At 46.8% G+C, this 17817-nt stretch overlaps 1 protein-coding gene across 1 annotated transcript in view; it reads left to right on the top strand.

Moving 5' to 3' along the window:
- Positions 1-11563: 11563 nt before the first annotated feature.
- EBF3 (EBF transcription factor 3) overlaps positions 11564-17817 on the top strand; it is a 184259-nt gene continuing 178005 nt past the window's right edge. Inside the window, exons 1-4 of the mRNA XM_063307351.1 lie at positions 11564-11959; positions 12341-12497; positions 12918-12981; positions 13776-13831. Of these exons, the coding sequence (XP_063163421.1) occupies positions 11826-11959; positions 12341-12497; positions 12918-12981; positions 13776-13831 (411 nt within the window). The 5' untranslated portion in view covers positions 11564-11825. The remainder of the gene's footprint in view (positions 11960-12340; positions 12498-12917; positions 12982-13775; positions 13832-17817) is intronic.

Genomic DNA, 17817 nt, shown 5'->3' with positions numbered 1-17817 from the left:
CCAAGCATGATTTCTCCCCTAGCGCCCCTCCTCCTCCTGCCAGCTACAGCTCCCCAAAGCAGATTCCCTGCCACAAACCTCGGGTCTCCCCCCCGTTCATCGATGGCCACCGCTTTAGATCGGGAGCGCGCCCCAAGCAGGCGCCGGAAAGGCGGCTTTTCCGCAGCTTGCCCCGGGGGGACTAAAAGGTAGGAAATTTAGCTGGACTCGGTGCAGGCAAAGCTGCCGAGGGTCCTGGGCAGCCCCTCCCCGGCTGCTAGGGGCTGAGATGCCCCCGGCGCCGCCACAGCAGTACTGCTCGGAGCTTGCTCGCCCACTCCGTCTCGAGACAGAAGGGTCCCTAAACCAAGGGAGCAGCCGCCCGCTCGCCTCTCGGCCGCTTCCCTCTAGCCCGCTGTCTCCCCCCCTCCTCGAGGAGCGCCGGCTGGCCCTCCGAAACTTTCTCCGGGCTGAAGTGCCTTTTCCTTAAACTCCTCCGCCGCCGCCACGCCTCCCCTCCCGCCCTCCGGGCAGCGAGACTCGCCAGGATCCAGCGTCCCTCCTCCCACAAGTCCCACTCCTTTCTCGCCCCCACCTCCCTCCTAGTTGAACCGGGGAGGGGCGCTTGCGCACTGCTGCGCTTCTCTCCCATCCCTTTGGCCCGTGGAGCTTTCTCGAGATTGTTGTAGGGTAAGTAATGTATTAAATAGTCCAGATCACACACAGCCCAGCTTTTCGTCCACAATAAGCACCCCCAGCCTTCTTTGTGAACTCAAACAAACCTGTCTGTGGCCTAATTAGCCGTGAAAGGTAAGCGACTGGGGCTTGCCAGTCCCATCACTACAGCATTTCGCTTGTTCGGTCGCTCGCTCGCTCGCTCGCTGGATCTCCCTCGGGGTCTTCAGCCTCTGGTGGGGTCCTGTTCTGGGAAGAGACGGGCAAGGTGGCCCGAGAGGGATGGGCTGCGCTGATGCGTGGGGAGAGGAAGGAGGGGAGAGAGCGACAGAAACTGCGCTTCCTTTCTGGTCTTCCAATTAGGCTAGAGGGCAGATTGATCGGGCAGAGCTGCGTGCCTGATGCTGCTGCCAATTTGATTTGATCCGCAGTTGACTCGAAACAGGCATCAAATAGGTCCGAGGATGGAGAGGCTGACCCCGAAGCGCCCTTCCCTTCCCTTCCCTTTCCCCAATACAGAGAGCTATTTTTGTCGCTTTACGTCTCGTGTGGTGTCCTCAGTAACTTTGGAGGGAAACCCGTACATGTGGACGTTGGAAGATAGTCAGAAAGTTGGAGCGAAGTGAATGTTTGTTTGTGCTTGTATCCCTGGTGGGAATAAGAACAGGAAAGCGGCACCGCTGAACGATTGGGGAAGTGATTTGATTGAAAGAGATGACTTTGTCTTCCATCCAAATATTGAAATCAGACTGAAACTACTTCGACCGGTCTGGAAACGGGAAAGATGTCTGAACTGGGGAGGTGAGTTGGGGGGGGGGTGCAGAGACGGTGGAAGCAATTAAAACTCCTCCTCTCGGATTAACAACCAAAAATTGATCGATCTGCCAGGAATACTGTTGATTTATGAAAGGTGCTTATTTCCTTGGTATGGAGAATTTTATGTTCCTTAGGTGAAACTGAGTTCACCCAGCTCTAGAGTAGATTGATGTTTTAATAAAAATAAATAAAGAGAAAAAGCTTGCCTGGTCTTTGGGGACATCAACTCTCAAATCGCGGAGTTAGATTAACAAATCAAATAGTATTATCTTTACATTCCGACCTTTTAATCGAATGTCTTTAAAAATGACAACCCTTTTATTATGGGGAAAGTGAGGAACAGTGGTTTCCTTCCTTTTATTTTTTTTTTAAGACAGCGCTTTCCAAAGTTCAAATAACAAAGCAATCAATGTTTCATAAGCAAAATGGCACAGAGAAATAACCGAGTAATTTTGATAAGTGACTTAAACAGCAATCAAGACCTAAAGAATTTAACATGAACCAACGCCAAGGAGGCGCCGAATGTCCTGTAGGTGGCAGACTATACCCGCTGTTTAGTGTTCACAAAGTCTTCACGGTCTCTCCCCCCCCCCCCCGCTTTTAAAGCCAGAAGGACAATTTTGTTGGGGAGGGGGCAATCCCAGAACTTGTTTATCTAAGGTAATCTGTGTTTATTTCTCAGACCTCTTCCATTTATGCCTTTGAAAAAACAGAACAAAATGCAATCTTTATTTTCAGAAAAAGGAATCGAGTTAGAATTCAGCCGGTCGATTTACAATCAAGGTGTCAAACGGGAGGGAGGCGGCAGGGACGGGTTAAAACTCTCACTTGGGAAGGGATAGCTCGATCCTGGGCAACATATGCAAATGGACAAACTATAGTTATACGGAGGGAAGTTCAAGCATTCTCAGTAAGTCACCTTGCGGGGGAGTTGGTCCTTCCCTCCGTAGCGCAAGCCAAGGCATGCTGAAGTGCGCTGCCTGCCGCAGCGGAAAGCTCCACAAGGACGCGCGGAGGGCCGCTTCACTCTTTCTACCCCAACACGCACCGCTTGGCCTCCCCTCCCCGTCCGCTTTGCAATGTAAATTTCAGCGGGACAAATTGCTTATTAATAGTCTAGAAGAGAAGCCGGTTTCTTTCTTTCGTCTTTCCTTTTTCTATTTTTATTTCTGCATGGCCCCCAGCTATGCTCTGGGCAGCCCAACCGCCCAGCAGCTCTCTCTTCATTTCAATATCCGAAAGAAAATGCAAATCACCAGCGCTCAGAGCGCACGCTTGTCCGCTTCATCTTCTTTCCCCTCTTTTTTTCCCTCTCTCTCTCCCTTTCCCTAAAGTGAAGTTAGCAACAGCTTTAAATGATCCCATTAATGTAGTGGTATATATGCATGTAGTGCACGAGCATTTTTTTTTAACCCGCTCCTGTTCTTTAGGGCTAGGGTTTTGATCAATTATGCCTGCCTGCCTGCCTTTCCTGGGTGGAGGATCAAAACTCCCAAGTCAAACGCACGCGAAAGTGCACGGGCTTGCCCAGGAAAGTCTGTTATATCCATTCGTTTGCTGGGTGGACAAGCTTTTCAAGGTGTTAATCCTTGAGAAGGCAGCCCACGTTTTGGGGCCCCCGAAAGACCCCGGCCGTTAAAAGGAGGCGGAAGATCCCGAGGGCAGACGGGAAGGGAAGAGAAATTAGTTCTGGCCTTGGATTAAATGAGGGTTGCCTCCTTCAGTATTGTCGAATTACTGGAGGATCATCTGTCCAAAAGGTCCGCTTCCTTTCCTCCCACTGGGAAAGAAACTGCAACAAAGGTAGCCAGTCCATACCTCCGGAGGATTTTATAACCTCGAAAACGCTGGGGAAAGCAAGAGGTTCCCCCGCGTCGCGACCCCATTGCTCATTCTCCAAGAGCGCCTCTCTGGCGGAGTATGTGGCCGGAGTTCTGCAGAGCTGCGATCCCCGATGGGGCAGGGCAGGGGAAGGGTGCTGGGCTTAGGGGCGCCACTTGGAGCAGGAAAGAGTTAAGGTCCCTATTATGCAGGCGCGGTGTTCGCAGGAAATCTGCGTTTCCTAACTGCCGCGCAATAATCATTTAAAAAGTGAGAAGTTTGGAGACACCTTTCTTGATTATACCTTTGGCAATACTTTAGGTTTAACAATTCATTTGCATTTTGTTCGCGGCGCACATGGAAGCCTTTAGCTGAGGGTTGAATTTTATTAGGACATCTGGACTGACAATATCAAATCCGACACCGGCGTCCAAAGCATGCTAAAATTGCAGAGTTAATTAGAACGAAGTGTGTTTAATTAAAGCCAATTATAATGTCTGAAATGGCCGGATCGATCCTTGTTTGTTCAGTTTGAGTCGGGGGAGGTTCGAATAGTGGGGTAACGAGGACCAGTCGGCTTGCCAACTTTCCGCGTGGAAAAAAGGCGCTTCTTGGATTGTTCGCGAGAAACTGGGGTGCGGCAGTACAGGGGACCCACGAGAACAACAGAGGAGGAGGAGGAGGAAGGGCCGGCCAAGTCAGCGGCGAGGTCCTTTGCCCGGCCAGGAGGGATGGGCTGCTGCCCCAGCCGAAGAAGCTGTGAAACTTCCTCTCCAGCCCGCCCCCGCCGCCAGTCCGCCAGCCTTCATTCCCCTCCGGATCTTGGATTGCTCTTTTACAGCCTTCAGACCTTCCTTCCTTTCTCGCAATCAGAAAAATAGTCTTTCCGGGCGAACGCGTCCTTCCAACTGAACTCAATTTGGACTGCTCCGCTTCTGCTCCCTTTGAAGGAACGCTTGCGGTCTGGCCTGACCTCCCTCCCCACCCCCCTTCAAACCCTTTCCGGACACGCATCAGTTCTGTTCCACCTTCCCGTATGAAGACGTTTGAAGCCCCCTGACCTATTAGGACACATTTTGTCGTGTCTCTTCCGGTTGTTTTAGATTCACACGGTAGCATTTCCCTGAAATCGTGCCGTTTTCTCAGATTCAGTTCCTGACTTACATCGAAAGTCTTCTAACTCCACATTAAGCTAGGTTCTGTCGTCATTGACCCCCATGAACGTATTGCACACATATACGGAGCCCATTGCATTTTTCAAGTATAATTTTATGTTGTTGTTTGGCGAGCAATTTTAAGGTTTCTCTTTACAGGGGGATGCTCTATTGCTCCAGTTGTTCTAAAGAAGTGGGGAAAGAGCAGTAGAAAACACTTGTTAATTTTGCATCTTCCCAAAATATCCCGTTTATTCAGTTCCATTCATAAGAAACGCCAAAAACAGTTTTCAAGGGAAGATATCTATTGCTTTGTTTGAAGGAAAGGGTGAAAAATAACCCTTCTGTTTCGCTAACCCTCAATATACAGTGCGATGGAAGGGGAGAGAGGGAGAAAGATGCTACTTTTCTGTCCCCTTTACTTACGATCTCAATCTGATTTGCTCTGAAAATCTCTTCTCCCACCCAAGGAGGCGCTGTTCGTCAAACTTCGTCGCCTTCGCTCAGCTCCGCGGCGCTCGAATTTTTTACTCTGAAAAATCAATCTCTTTATTCAGGGAGACTGGGTGTGCGCGTGGGTCTCTATGTTTCACGAAACTCGTCTAGTAGGGTCTTTCTTTTCCTCTGCTTTCCCCCCCCCCGTCCAGTCTTAACAACTGAAACAAAAACAAAAGGGAGGGGGGAGGGAGAAAGTCTTAAACCCCACAAAGAAGCTTGTTCCCACCTTCAGACCTCGTTGCTACAAAACTTACGAGGCGCCTTTAGAAACACCAGGGGGAAAGGATTCATTTTTCTACTGGTGAATATAAAAGGCACCGTATTTCGTTTCTTCTGGTTGCTGTTATTCTTGTTGTTGTTCATACTTCCCCTTTGCTATTATCTTTTTGTTAGTTTAAAAAAAAAACGCCCAGCTTGAATATGAAAGAATCTGGCTTGCTGAGGGTAATTAGAAAGGCGAAATTGGGTTTGGCTGGCGTTTACACAGGGCTGCCAGGAGTCCCGTTCTTGAGCTTGAAGCCAACTTCGGACCGGCGCAGAGGCATGTGACTTTCTACGGGCGAAAATGTGTAACCGGTTGACGTTTAATCCCCAGTCACTGTATCTGTGGTGCTGGCGCTGGTGGAGTCTGTTTCGGCAAAGAAAGGTGGCCGATCGCCTTTGAGAAGGCGTCCAAACAGGGCACGGAGGGAGACTCTAATGCCTTCCGCTCTGGGTTCCCTGGGCAAGTGTGCCGCTCAGCTGGTCGGGCATTGCAAACAGGGGCCGCAAGCCAACCTCTGCCCTAAGCTGCTGTGCGTCTAGCAGAAAGCCAGGGGAGGCTTGGAGGCGGATGTTGTGGAATTAACTCCTCGGGACCTTCTAAAAGTCTCCACCGCCAGCTTCAGCTTCCCCAGACCGCTGCTCGGTTATTTCTGCCAAGTGGAACCCGTTAGGTAGCGCCCACGCGGTAGGCTCCCATTTACCTAGAGGCGCTTGCAGCGGGGGCGCAACCCGGAGTCAGGGCATCCAAAGGGCGTTTTGCCGTTCAGTTCAACAGGGTGTGGGCATGGCATCATGAAATAGCAGCCAGCGATTTCTCTCTCTCTCTCTCTCTCTCTCTCTCTCTCGTGTGCGCGCGCGCGTATGAATGAATGGACGTGTTTGTGTATACACAGTCATACAGTCACACATACACCGCACTTCTAATTTTCTCTCTCCGGGCCACTTCACCATTCCAAACTCATTTGGAAGTGCTAGATTTTAAATAAATAACTAAAATGTACCGATACTCTGGAAGCGAGGAAAGGGAGGTTTGTTTCGGCGAAACCGGGCATAAATCACTCCGAGTGGAAAGAAGCACGTTTGTTCATCAAAGAGTCTGAGAATAACCTTAAAACTGAAGCACGGGTTTTGGCACGTTCGTTCCAATCCTTTGCTTGGCCACTTGAAGAAGACAGCACCAGAGACAATATGAAAAGCGGACGGGGGTGAAACCAACCCTGTGTGTGGCTACAGACCGTAGAATCATTCTTCCCCTCTGAACTGAACTTTTTCTCTTCTCCAAAGTTTCTTTAGCAAAAGAGGAAACATACAAGTGTTGCGGGGGGGAAAGGGGAGAGGGAGCTGCAATAAGCAGAAAGGAAGACGCGGTGTGGAACTGAGCATCAGGCAGAATTGTATAGGGAATTGCACGTGGGACAAGCTGGAGATTTTGAACAACTGAAGTGTAACAGTTCTTTCTGATTCAGGTGGGTGGCATAAGAGAAGTATTTGAGATAATAGTCCCGGAAGTATTATCTCGAAAGTGTGTGTGTGTGTGTGTGTGTGTGTATGAGGAGGGAGAGATCCTTTCCCAAACTTGAGAAATGAATCTATCAGCATGAATCAGTGGGATCTCTGTACGGTGTGAGATTATGGGTCATTATGGCCGTGGATTGTCAGAGAACACAGAAAGGAAAATAGGGAACGGGAGGGGGATGTGATTTATGGCAGACTGTGCTATTTCTTTTCTCTCTGCCCTTTTAACAGAGAGAGGGCTATACAATGGAACAGGTTGAGCGGCTGGTTCGGACGTGTCCGCTGTCCCCCCCCCTTCCTCCCCCCGCATTGGGGAGGGAGCTTGTGTGGTGGTTGACGCCAAGGAAGGGCTCTGTCCCTTTAAGGTCACGGCATGCTCTGGTATGATGTTTAGAAGGACAGCTGGGCAATGGCCATCTGACTGACTTCGGCTTGACATCTGGGAGCCCACTGGTGTGTGGCACGCGAATCGCTTGATGTCGCTATTTAAATGCAAATTTGTGGGGGATCATTGAAGCCTCACCCCGTAAATTCACACAAAAGGAACACTTCACACACTCCATGAAGGAGGAGGGCCCTGACTTCGGGAGGTCTTGGCTGCAATATGCAAATCTCATTCAAACCCACCGCACCTTCTGCCAGACCAAGGTTGCTAAAGTCAAGTCTTTGGGGAGGAGGGGAATGCGCCGGGGAGGGGCTGACTGGCAGTAGCTGGGCTACCCGGCCAGGCTTGTACAAGTTCAGCTGAGGCTTCCAGGCCTTGGTTTCCAGCTTTGAACTGGTGAGAGGCGCTTCCAGCAGAAAGGGGATAGCCAAGCGCGGCTCCCAGGTTGACTAGGCCTGGCTGGTCCCTCGCGAGTTGCAAAAGTTTTTAAACCCCGGGAAGTTTCGTCCCACACCTCCCCTCTCCTTCCAGAGGAAAGCACAATGCCTGCTTTTTTCCCTGGCGCATTCTGGTTCCCAGGAACTTCACCTTAACAGCATGGCTTACAGCCGACTTCGTTTCAGTCTTCCTCTTCCTCTTTTCTCCTTCCCACTTTAGGAGAAGAAAGACCACGTTTTGCTCGGAAACACTGATTTCCCCGAAGTATTATTAAAAACAATCTCCCCCTCATACTAAGTAGCCCTTTCAACAGGAGGCAGGAATCCCCCGCCCCTCTCCCCCTGTGCCTGGGGCAAAGGCGAGGCACTTGCGCCCTACCCATTGCTGGGAGAGAAAATCTGGGTTTAGTAAAGAAGATGCTTGAAACAAACAAGTCCTAGGAGTTGAATTCACACTTCTGATCTAAATCCAGAGAGTAATTTTTCTCTGCACATGGCTTATAGTCAGGAAAGAAAGAAAGAAAGAAAGAAAGAAAGAAAGAAAGAAAGAAAAGAAAGTTGATGAACGATAAAGACCGTATTTTCCACGCTTTAGGTTCAGGACCAGATGATCTAGAAAATGAGCTGAAATAGATTCAGCCTCAGAGTCTGATGTGAAGAGCAGCTGACTCCCTATTTCTGGCCAGATGGCTTCTGAACACAGATTTGCATTCATTTTCGCTTAATATCGTCCAAAATAGCGGGGCAGCTGCATTTGTTGTCAAAAAGGTTTAAAAGTCTCCTTTTTTTCTCAGGCAGGATCGTTACCTTATGTGATGGGGGCTTATGCAACTTTCATTCCCTCCCCAGCCTCTCTCTCCCCTTTTAGTCAACAGTATCAGATTTAAAAGGATTTGTTTTAAAACCTTCTAATTTGGTAATCAGATTTAAATCGCCTTGGCGTGTGTAATCTGAATTAAAGATACGGTACAGTAAACGGTTTGAAGCATGGGGGCATCGTGAAACTGGGCTAGCAGTAACTTTAGCAGCGGTCCTCTGTCCCTCAAATGGTTTGCGCTGCGATCTTTGCTCCAGGCTAGAAAAAGTATTTTAAAAGAAGGGGGGGGGGGACCAGAAAAAGAAACCAGACAACCGTTATTTGTGAATAATGACTGCAGCAAACTTTACCGGCGCGAACATGAAATCCACACGACAGAACGAGAAAGAAAGTGGTCCTATTTTTCCTCCATCAACCTGTTTTGTAACTTTAGTTTTGCTTGCAACTGCAGTCGGGCAGAAGTGTGACATCTACCAGTATACCCCAATAATAGCACTTGGATATTATTATGGAGGCAGGATTTTCCCCCTCTAATTTATCATGAATAGTTTCTATACACTTTGATTTAACATTATTAACATTCTATAGACAGTGGCATCTTTAATATGTGGCGATTGCTTCTAAAGACTAATCTCATTACCCTCAAATAGTCATAAAATATGATTTTATTATACTTACGTATTTAATTAGACGGCCAACAATGTAATGGATTTTGAGATCGGGTAGAGCAACAGCTTTGATAATTCACTTATCTTTAGCAATAGTCATTAACCCTCAACACCAGCAAAATAGATTGCTTTCTAACACATCTTTCCACCCCCACCCCCACCCTTGGAGAATGGATGTGGGTCCCCTGGTAACACAAATCGGACTTCGATTTTCACCGATTAATTAAAATATTAACGTACATATCCTGCCAATTCACATAAAACCAGTTCCTAACCCATCCGGGATGGGAATGCTTTTATTCATTACCTTGTTGGGCTCATTCTTTGTCTTGACTTTTTAAAATATGTATACATAAAGAACGAAGGGTAGTTGGATGAGGTGTGTATGAGTGTGTGTGTGTGGGATCCCTGGCAGAGGAAGCGTCCAGAAGCCCTTTGTCTAACCAAGGGTGTCCCTGTAAAGGCAAACGTCTTTAAAATAGCGTCCATCTACATATCTATCTATATCTATCCATCCATTAATCCATCAATCTGAGAAAAATTCACCTTGTGCTGCCAGCGACTGATCCTCTACAAGTAATTAGCAGTTTCGTTCTTACTTCAAGGGTGTTTCAATTCCTCAGCGCAGCCGTATACATCCCTACTCAGATGTAAATCCTACTGAGTTTAATGGGACTTTCAGGTAAGTGGAACAGGACTCCAATCTTACGCACTAGTAGCTTTGGACGTGCATTTCACCCCCACCCCCCACTCTCACACACATGCTTCTAATGATTCCTCAAAACCAGAGTTTCAAAGATGTTGCTCTGACCCGCTACCGGAAAAGCGTTAAAAGGAAAGCAGAAAATTCCGTCATTTGGAAATCACCCAAAGGCAGGCATCGATTTGGATTTTAAAGATTTCTTTACCGGCTCGTTTCTTTTTCCCACTCCCGCACATCAATAAGAGCATAGCTGTAACGCCTGATTCGAAAAATAAAATCAAAGCATAATCACAGTAATTCACAAAGAAAACATTTGAAGCAGCTCTTTTAACGGATGTTTGGGTGCAATGGGGGCGGCGGCTATTGTTCCTGCTGGCGTGAACCTTCCACACGAGCACTATTAGAAAGTTTGCATTTCACGGCTGCGCCTCTGCCGCTGACCCTAAGAGGGGCTCTCTTAACCCGAACGTAAAGGGGCTTAAGCGCAGCACCGCGCAGCTCCTTAAAAGGCACCGATTGCCGTCTTCGCGGTTTGCAAACCACCTGTAATATTTGCAGGGTTGGACCCGGACTCTTAAAAGCGGATGCCTCATTTCAGCGTGTGTGTGTTTGTGCGTGTGTAATGCAGCCAAGTCCGCCAGCTTGGCCAATTCACTTTTCCATAGGCAGGAAACCTTGTCGAAATTGCCCTTCCTTTCATAATGTAACCCGAATACCGCTGTAAGAGGGAGGGGGGTAGTCGAGGCATGTGCGTGCCTGGGGGAGGATCCCGATCGCCGAGATACTTGTATCTGCCGCGCACCGGGCTCCTTCCTTCGGGCACACGCGCGCAGACTTCCCGGTTCTTTTCTCTCCCAGTGAAGGAAGGTTTCGAAGTAGCCCAGTGCTTTGTAATGCTTCGTGCTTAACACACACAGCAGCGGTCTCTGTTGTTTATATTTAGGCTTACTAGTCTTTTAACGCTCGTGATTCTTTGCAAATTGAGAGACGCTCCAGCTGTCCTTGGGCTGTGACTATTTTTTTTACTATTGTAACTTCATTGGCTGCTGGTGCGCGTGTGTATTGCATGCATATATATTCATATTCATATATATACATATACACACACGCGCGCGCACGCACACACAATCTCGTAAAAAAAAGGCTGGAGTAACAAGGGAGGGGGAGGCGTCGCGCTGCACTCGGCGGCTGCAGCAGTCAGTCAGGACTAAACAAGCTGTGGAGCTCTCGGCTAAGCGGAGGATTTGCTCGGCCCCCCATATATGGCGATGGCCCCGCCTCCCGAGCGTCAGAATCTGACAGCGCAGTTCCCGGGGGTTTAGAGTTTTGGCTCCCGGGAAAGGTTCCATTCCTAGGGGATAGAAGGCTGAGTTTTGTACGCTTCCCATCCATTCTGCAAGACGCTAAAGGCCCCTCTTCGCGCTCTCCTGTGTCCAGGAACACCTCTATGGTAATCATTTTTTCGTTTATTTGTCTTTTGGAGCAGGAGAGCCTTGCCAGAAGTGGTCGATTCAGCAGTGTCCTGAAGGTTTTTTGATGCTGTTTTACTAGGATGACACCACATTGAGAAGCCTCTACAAACAAACCACAAAAATTATTTATTTGTTAAAGGAAGGAAGGAAGGAAGGAAAGAAAGAAAGAAAGAAAAGGCAACCTTTGAATACGGACGGCTGTAATTTCTACTTTTTTAAATTAAAAAAACGACGACAACAACAAAAACTTATTTTTTTTCTTCCCCTCCCCCCTTCAACCCTCCGGGTTTTTAAATTTATTTTTTATTTTTTTTTAAATCTCCAAACTGGAACGCCATCCAAGTAGAACTGCTCAGTATATTGTTTATGTCGTGCCAAGCCCGGACAGATTGAAGACGGAAAGACGACTTGAACTGGGCTTTTCTGTTCGCGGGGAGTAAAGTCAACGCTTGTATTCCGGTCGCCAAGGAGAGAGAGAAAGGAAAGAGAGCGGGAGGGGGGACCACAGAGAAAGAAATCCCAGCCATCAACTTATCACCCCCTTCCCCCCCTTTCTCTGACATTTCCCATCATTTTTAGCCCCGTTTGGTTAGGAGCTGGTTTTGCCCCCAAATTGTTTTAATGTTTGGGATTCAGGAAAATATACCACGAGGTGGGACGACCATGAAAGAAGAACCGCTGGGCAGTGGAATGAACCCAGTCCGATCATGGATGCATACTGCTGGAGTAGTGGATGCTAACACAGCCGCGCAAAGGTACGTGTGCCAAATGATCCTTTCTTTCTTTCCTCTCCTGTGTTTCCACGCCGGCCGTAAATCGCCCCCCATACTCTGCATCAATTGCAATCTCTCTGAACTCCGCTTCAATGCCCCCCCCCCAACCCCGTGCGCACACGGCGTTTCTCCCTCTTTCTCGCCTTCCATTACATCACGTTACGGCTATAGCGACAAATCAAGAAAGTCTCCTTTTTCCCAAATGTAATTCCCATCATCTCCCCATGGTTTGTTTGTTTGTTTTTTCTTTTAATCAGAAGCCGCCCCCCTCCCCACTCTACCTCCCCCCCCCGTCCCTACTCCCTCTGTTTCTCCGGTGTCTCCAATTCTCACCGAGACATTGTCTTGTTTTTCTCCCCGCAGCGGTGTGGGGTTGGCTCGGGCACATTTCGAGAAACAGCCGCCTTCCAATCTCAGAAAATCCAATTTTTTCCACTTCGTCTTAGCTCTGTACGACAGGCAGGGACAGCCAGTGGAGATTGAAAGGACAGCTTTTGTGGACTTTGTGGAAAAAGAGAAAGTAAGTTTTTTTTTAATGTAATCTCCGTTTCCCAAAACCCTTTTAAAAGAAGTGATGTTATTTGAGCCTGATTCAAAGGGCTAGAGATAATTTTCACCTTGACTTAGACGCTGCCAGTTATAACGGGACTCCAGAGGCGTCCAAACCACGTGTAGTTTCCCCAAGTTCTGATGCCAGGATTGGCCTCTTTAAGACTTGCTTGCAAAGTTGCCTCAGTCCAACGGGCTACTTTGAACAGGGAAAAGTCACATTTTTGGTAGCAGGCAAACCTTGTCTGCTGCAACCATGAACAAACAAAACAAATCACCTTAACAGAGCTGCACTAGATGTCTGCTGGTATGGGCAACTAAAGGCCATTTACAGCATTTTGCAAAAATAAAAATAAATCAAATAAATGCGATTATTTGTCATTACTTGCAGGAGCCAAACAATGAAAAAACTAACAATGGAATTCACTATAAACTCCAGTTATTGTATAGTAATGGTAAGTTTTATTCATCCATACCTCTTTGTTGTTGTTGTTGTCGTTGCTGTTGTTGTTGTGCATATCTTTATATATGCCTCTACCTTCTTTCTGGTGCCCTTTCAAAAAAAACAAATAAAGGGTATAAAGATTTCTGAGATTAAAATTACATGACTATGAACACCACTCTTCTCATGGCATAGAATAGAAACAAAACATAAAACGATCAATAAGTCAATGGTACTTTACATGATTAACCGGCTGTCTTGAAGTAGAAAGAAACAACAACAAAACACATGCACGAAAACAAAACAAAGCAAAACAAAACAAAAAAACCTACCCAGAATCAATATTGACTCCAGCACATCACTTTTAAGAGATTCCCTCCTCTACTTTGGCAAACGAATGTTAATTATTGTGGTTTCCTACCTCTAACATGCCAGATGTAAGAGATCCCACACCCAGCTTGGATGAGCCTGGAAGCTGGGTAGCAAATAGACAAGGGAAATGGCATTCGGAAATCCAAGCAATCAATGTTGGTCTTCTTTTCCTTTTGACTTTACAATAACCCAGGCCAGTGTAATGAAACAGGCAGTTGATCCTGTTGAGGCTACTGTCTCATGTTTCCATGGGTCATGTACTTTAGGCAGTCGCAATTCGTGTTTTAGATTCTTTTTATTTAAATTCATCCCCCCCCCAACTTCTTAAGTATGCTTGAATACATAGTACATAGCATATATGTGTAACTTATCTTGCTCAACCCCTGGTCCTTCTGATGCCAGATGCCCTGATTGGTTTTTCTTCCACTTTTGCAGGAGTTAGAACGGAACAGGATTTGTACGTTCGGCTAATAGATTCTATGACCAAACAGGTGAGAAAGTTTAATCTTTTCTAAGAGTTGATGAGTTGTTGAGTTTGGTCTTGGTTCTGAAGGACTGGAGCTCTTTGGAACTCTTCTTCTTTGAGCCTTCCTTCTTTGTTAATTAAAAATTCCATATTGTTGATAAATATGTAGGATATGAAAGAGTTTTATTGCTACTATCTCAAAACTGCCCTCTGGACTTAAATTTCCATCTGCTGGTATTAGGAAAAGGACAATTGAAAAGAGAGGGAAGTGTTAGGGAATTACACCGAGTTTATTTTAAAACACTGGAGAAAAACACTCCAATATTATCAGAGTTTTATTTTAGTACAATCTGGAGGATTAACTTTGTAAGATGGGTGACAAGATGAAAGCACTGGTTTAATCTTGAGGCACTAAAATTAAAGGTGACTTGCTTTCTTCCCCCTCCCTGTTCTTTTTTTCTTTCTTTCTTTCTCCTTCCCCCCTCCTTTTAAAAGGGATGATTTAGACTCATCAGACATTTATTTGGGATGTAAAAGTTAAACGTGCAGAGGTGAAAAGTCATCTTGTTCTCCACTAGTCCGGATTCACCTCACAGTCCCCCATCTCCATAATTCAAGCTCCATGCTCCAGAGGTCACCCACACCGTCCGTTTTCCCTGAAATCAGCTCCTGTTTCTTCCTCAAACCTCTGTCGTCCCTTGTAAATAACATAATTACAAGCTGGTCCTTATTAAATTATTTAACATGTTTTGGACAACTTTCTGAAGGATAACTACAAATGTTATCCAAATTCCCTTCAAGACAACTAAATGTTCTTGTTTTTCTTTTTAAAAGCCGCCTGTTAGCTGTTGAATGAAGGGCTCAGTATCTTGGTTTTATTTTATTTTTCTGAGAGATGCATTCACTGGCTTTTCAGTGTGCTTCCTCTATTTTGGAGGAACAAGCGAATTAAGGGGACTGTATCCTTCGGAAATGATACAATCCCAGTGGTAATCCCTTATAAAATGCCCAGTGCATTTCTTTTGTCTTTCTTTATGAAAGAGCAAAAGAGGGATATGTTTTCTCTGTCATCCCTTGGAAAAATAAAAATTGAAAAATTAAGGACAAAAGACTGCTTTCCTTAACGCTTCTTTTAAGACCCCATTTCAGTTAGTTTAAGCTTTCAAGCGTCATTCCCTCCCCCCTGCTTTGAAAGCAGAAAGTTTTCAGTGTTCTTGACAAAAATAGGGTTAGATTTAAATGCCCCCAGCCGTAAATGAGTGGTATTCTTTTGCAGAAAACCCGATCTGACAGGCAAACGCCAGTCCCTTGACAAAGACGGAGGCGTTGTGCCCTCCAATAATTTTTTCAATAGGTTACAGAGAAGTACCCTTTTAAACTCTGGAGCGCTCTCGAGTTGACAATGTCTTCTTATTTCCTTTGTACATACCAGCTAAATGTTTTCGGAAATCGCTGTAGGCTAATTAAGAGGGTACTGTGGGCAGCTCTGTAGGTTTCACTGCTCTTGAATGAAGGAGAGAGAGAAAGAAACGGCCACTTTTAAGCACGTTTTTATTAGTAATGGAAGCTGCGGACTTTTGCAGGAGTTCCAGTGCTGAAAATACAAGCTTTTAATCTCTCTTCGCTGACGGGGAGGAAAGAGGGGGGGGGGAATAGCCCAGTAACTGATCAAAGAGTCAATGGCGCTGAACCGACAGTTTATGGATTTCTCTTGGTGCTACAAAATAAAAAATAAATCACATCTAAATACGCGGATTCATCCGAGGCGAAGTAACTATCACCCGAAGTGGTCTTGGCGTGCTGCAACGACAAACATTTGCAGACCCCGACTGCTGGTTGTATCTGCGGTGCCCCATGTTACTTCAAGCTTTCCAGACAAGTCCAGCTTTTATCAGGGGACCTCTTGGAAAACAAGGCCCTGTCCCCGATTCCGCGATGAGGACTTTCGCGGGCTTTCCTTGGCAAGGACCCCGCTTTCCCAGCATAGCGAGCACAGAGAAAAGTGGCTTACGCCGGATAGGTAAGAGAGGAACTATTTCCCCGCAAGCTTGTGGAGGCGAAAGAATGGAGATGGAGGTGCTTCTGCCCCCCCACTCCTTCTTCTTATTCTGCACCGCACACAGTACCGATTGCAACGAAGGCAAAAGAGCTGGTAGGGATGGGACTGGAAGCAAGTGACCTCACTAAGCACAGACGGCTGAGGCCCAGGCTGTGAGAGTGAAAGAAAAAGCGGGGGGGGGGGAGCAAAGCAGGCGAGGCACCCGAATTAGGAGGAGGAGGAAGAGGAGGAAAGCAGTCCTGGCTTTGGACCGCAGGGGCCGTCTCGATGCACAGTAAGCCGCGGCCTTCCGGAGGAAAAGCCGGGAAGAGATTGCAGGGCCGCCGCCGCTCCGCGTCTCTGGCTCAGTTGCCGGGAAGAGAAGCTGGCGCGCGCAGGAACCCTCTCCTGGGGAGCCCGCGAGGAGAGACGCCGCGCGCGCAGGCTGCCCCGGCCCTCGCATTCTCCGGGGCAGGCTGAGCTGGGGCGGGGGAGGGGCAGGAGCGGCGGCGGCAGCGGCTGGAAGGCGAAAAGCTTCTCTTCCAGCCGCGGTTTGCAGTGCCTGCTGCTCCCAGGCCGGTCGGGCTCCACATCGGTTCCCCGAAGTCTGGAGAAGGGGAGGGGGGAGGAAGGCGAGAGTGTGCACGAGAGAGAGAGAGAGAAAACGCACCTATAGCTCCACACCATCTGTTAGAGCCTCTGCTCAAAACCCACTCAACCGTGTGCCCAGACACACTTGCCTTTTTTACCCAAGAAAAATCATTGTTAGCAGTTTCAAAATAAACACCAGATTGCCCATTAGCACTTTCTTCCCCAAATATCAGACCGATAATAACCATATTGCAGTGCACGCTGCTGGGATTCCTCAAGGCGATCAGGCGCTTCTTTGATCGGGAACAGGAGAAAGAGGTGGATTCATAACTAAGTACTTAAAAATAAGCTGTAATCTGCTACATGGACGCTCTTCGAAAAGAAATGACTCGTGAATATAGAGAAGCAAGGGCAAGAGCAGTAGCGATGGGAATCTTTTTTCTTTTATAAAAGGCCTACTTCATTGCATCTAGCCCTTCTGGGTCCATTTGCACTAATCTTGGTTGGGGGGCAAAAGGCATCAGGGCATTACCCAAAAAATTACATGGTGTCCAATTTGTAGATTGCTAACTCTCATTGAAATATGGGATCCGTGTCCTTTAAAATGGTGCTGTGCATTTTGTGCTGGGGGACAAGGAGAAAAGGGGCAGGGATCTTGATCCTTGCACGGAACAATAGCCATAAAATCTGTCTAATTAGCTAGCAACAATCTTTAAACTTAACCAAACTCCAATCAAATAAAATCGGCAGGGCCTGTTTGTCAACCATTGAGAATGTTCTGAAGGTTTGAGCGCAAAGACTTTGAGAATGAATAATCTCTTGTCAGTGAAACATTGGGAACCATTGCTATCCAAAAGGCACTGTTGTTGAGTCCAAAAGTCAAATTAAAGTTTTGTGCTTTAAGGGAAAATGTTTCTTTCTGTGCTGCTTGTTAATCCAAACCTCAGGGGGTATAAAAAGTATTGTACTACTGATTCTAACTGGAGTAACATGTTACCACAAAATTGTTTTTTGTATATTACATGCTTTTATTTGCAAAGGTAGTTTGGGAAAAAAGAAAAAAAAACACCTCAGCTTTTGGCTATGTCAAAATGTTCATGTTAGAGGAAAATCTGTCACAACTAAATAGTTCCCTATAGGGAAATGCCTGCCTTGGAAAAGACTTGATCTTAGAGATCTGAATCATACAGTGCTCCTATGTTGTTATTGTTTAAATGGGAGTTTTCTCTCAATCTGGATTGCTTTAGTGAACCCAAATGGGAAGAAGCAGGACTAATATATGGGATGAAAGGACAATTTACATTTTAACTGCGATTACCCCCCCTTTCTTCTTAATATTATTTAAGTTCACCTCATATGTGTATTGAAATAGTTTTACCTCA

Source organism: Candoia aspera, chromosome 6, assembly GCF_035149785.1.
Source record: "Candoia aspera isolate rCanAsp1 chromosome 6, rCanAsp1.hap2, whole genome shotgun sequence".
Lineage (NCBI taxonomy): Eukaryota > Metazoa > Chordata > Lepidosauria > Squamata > Boidae > Candoia > Candoia aspera.
This window is presented reverse-complemented; position numbering and strand designations above follow the sequence as displayed.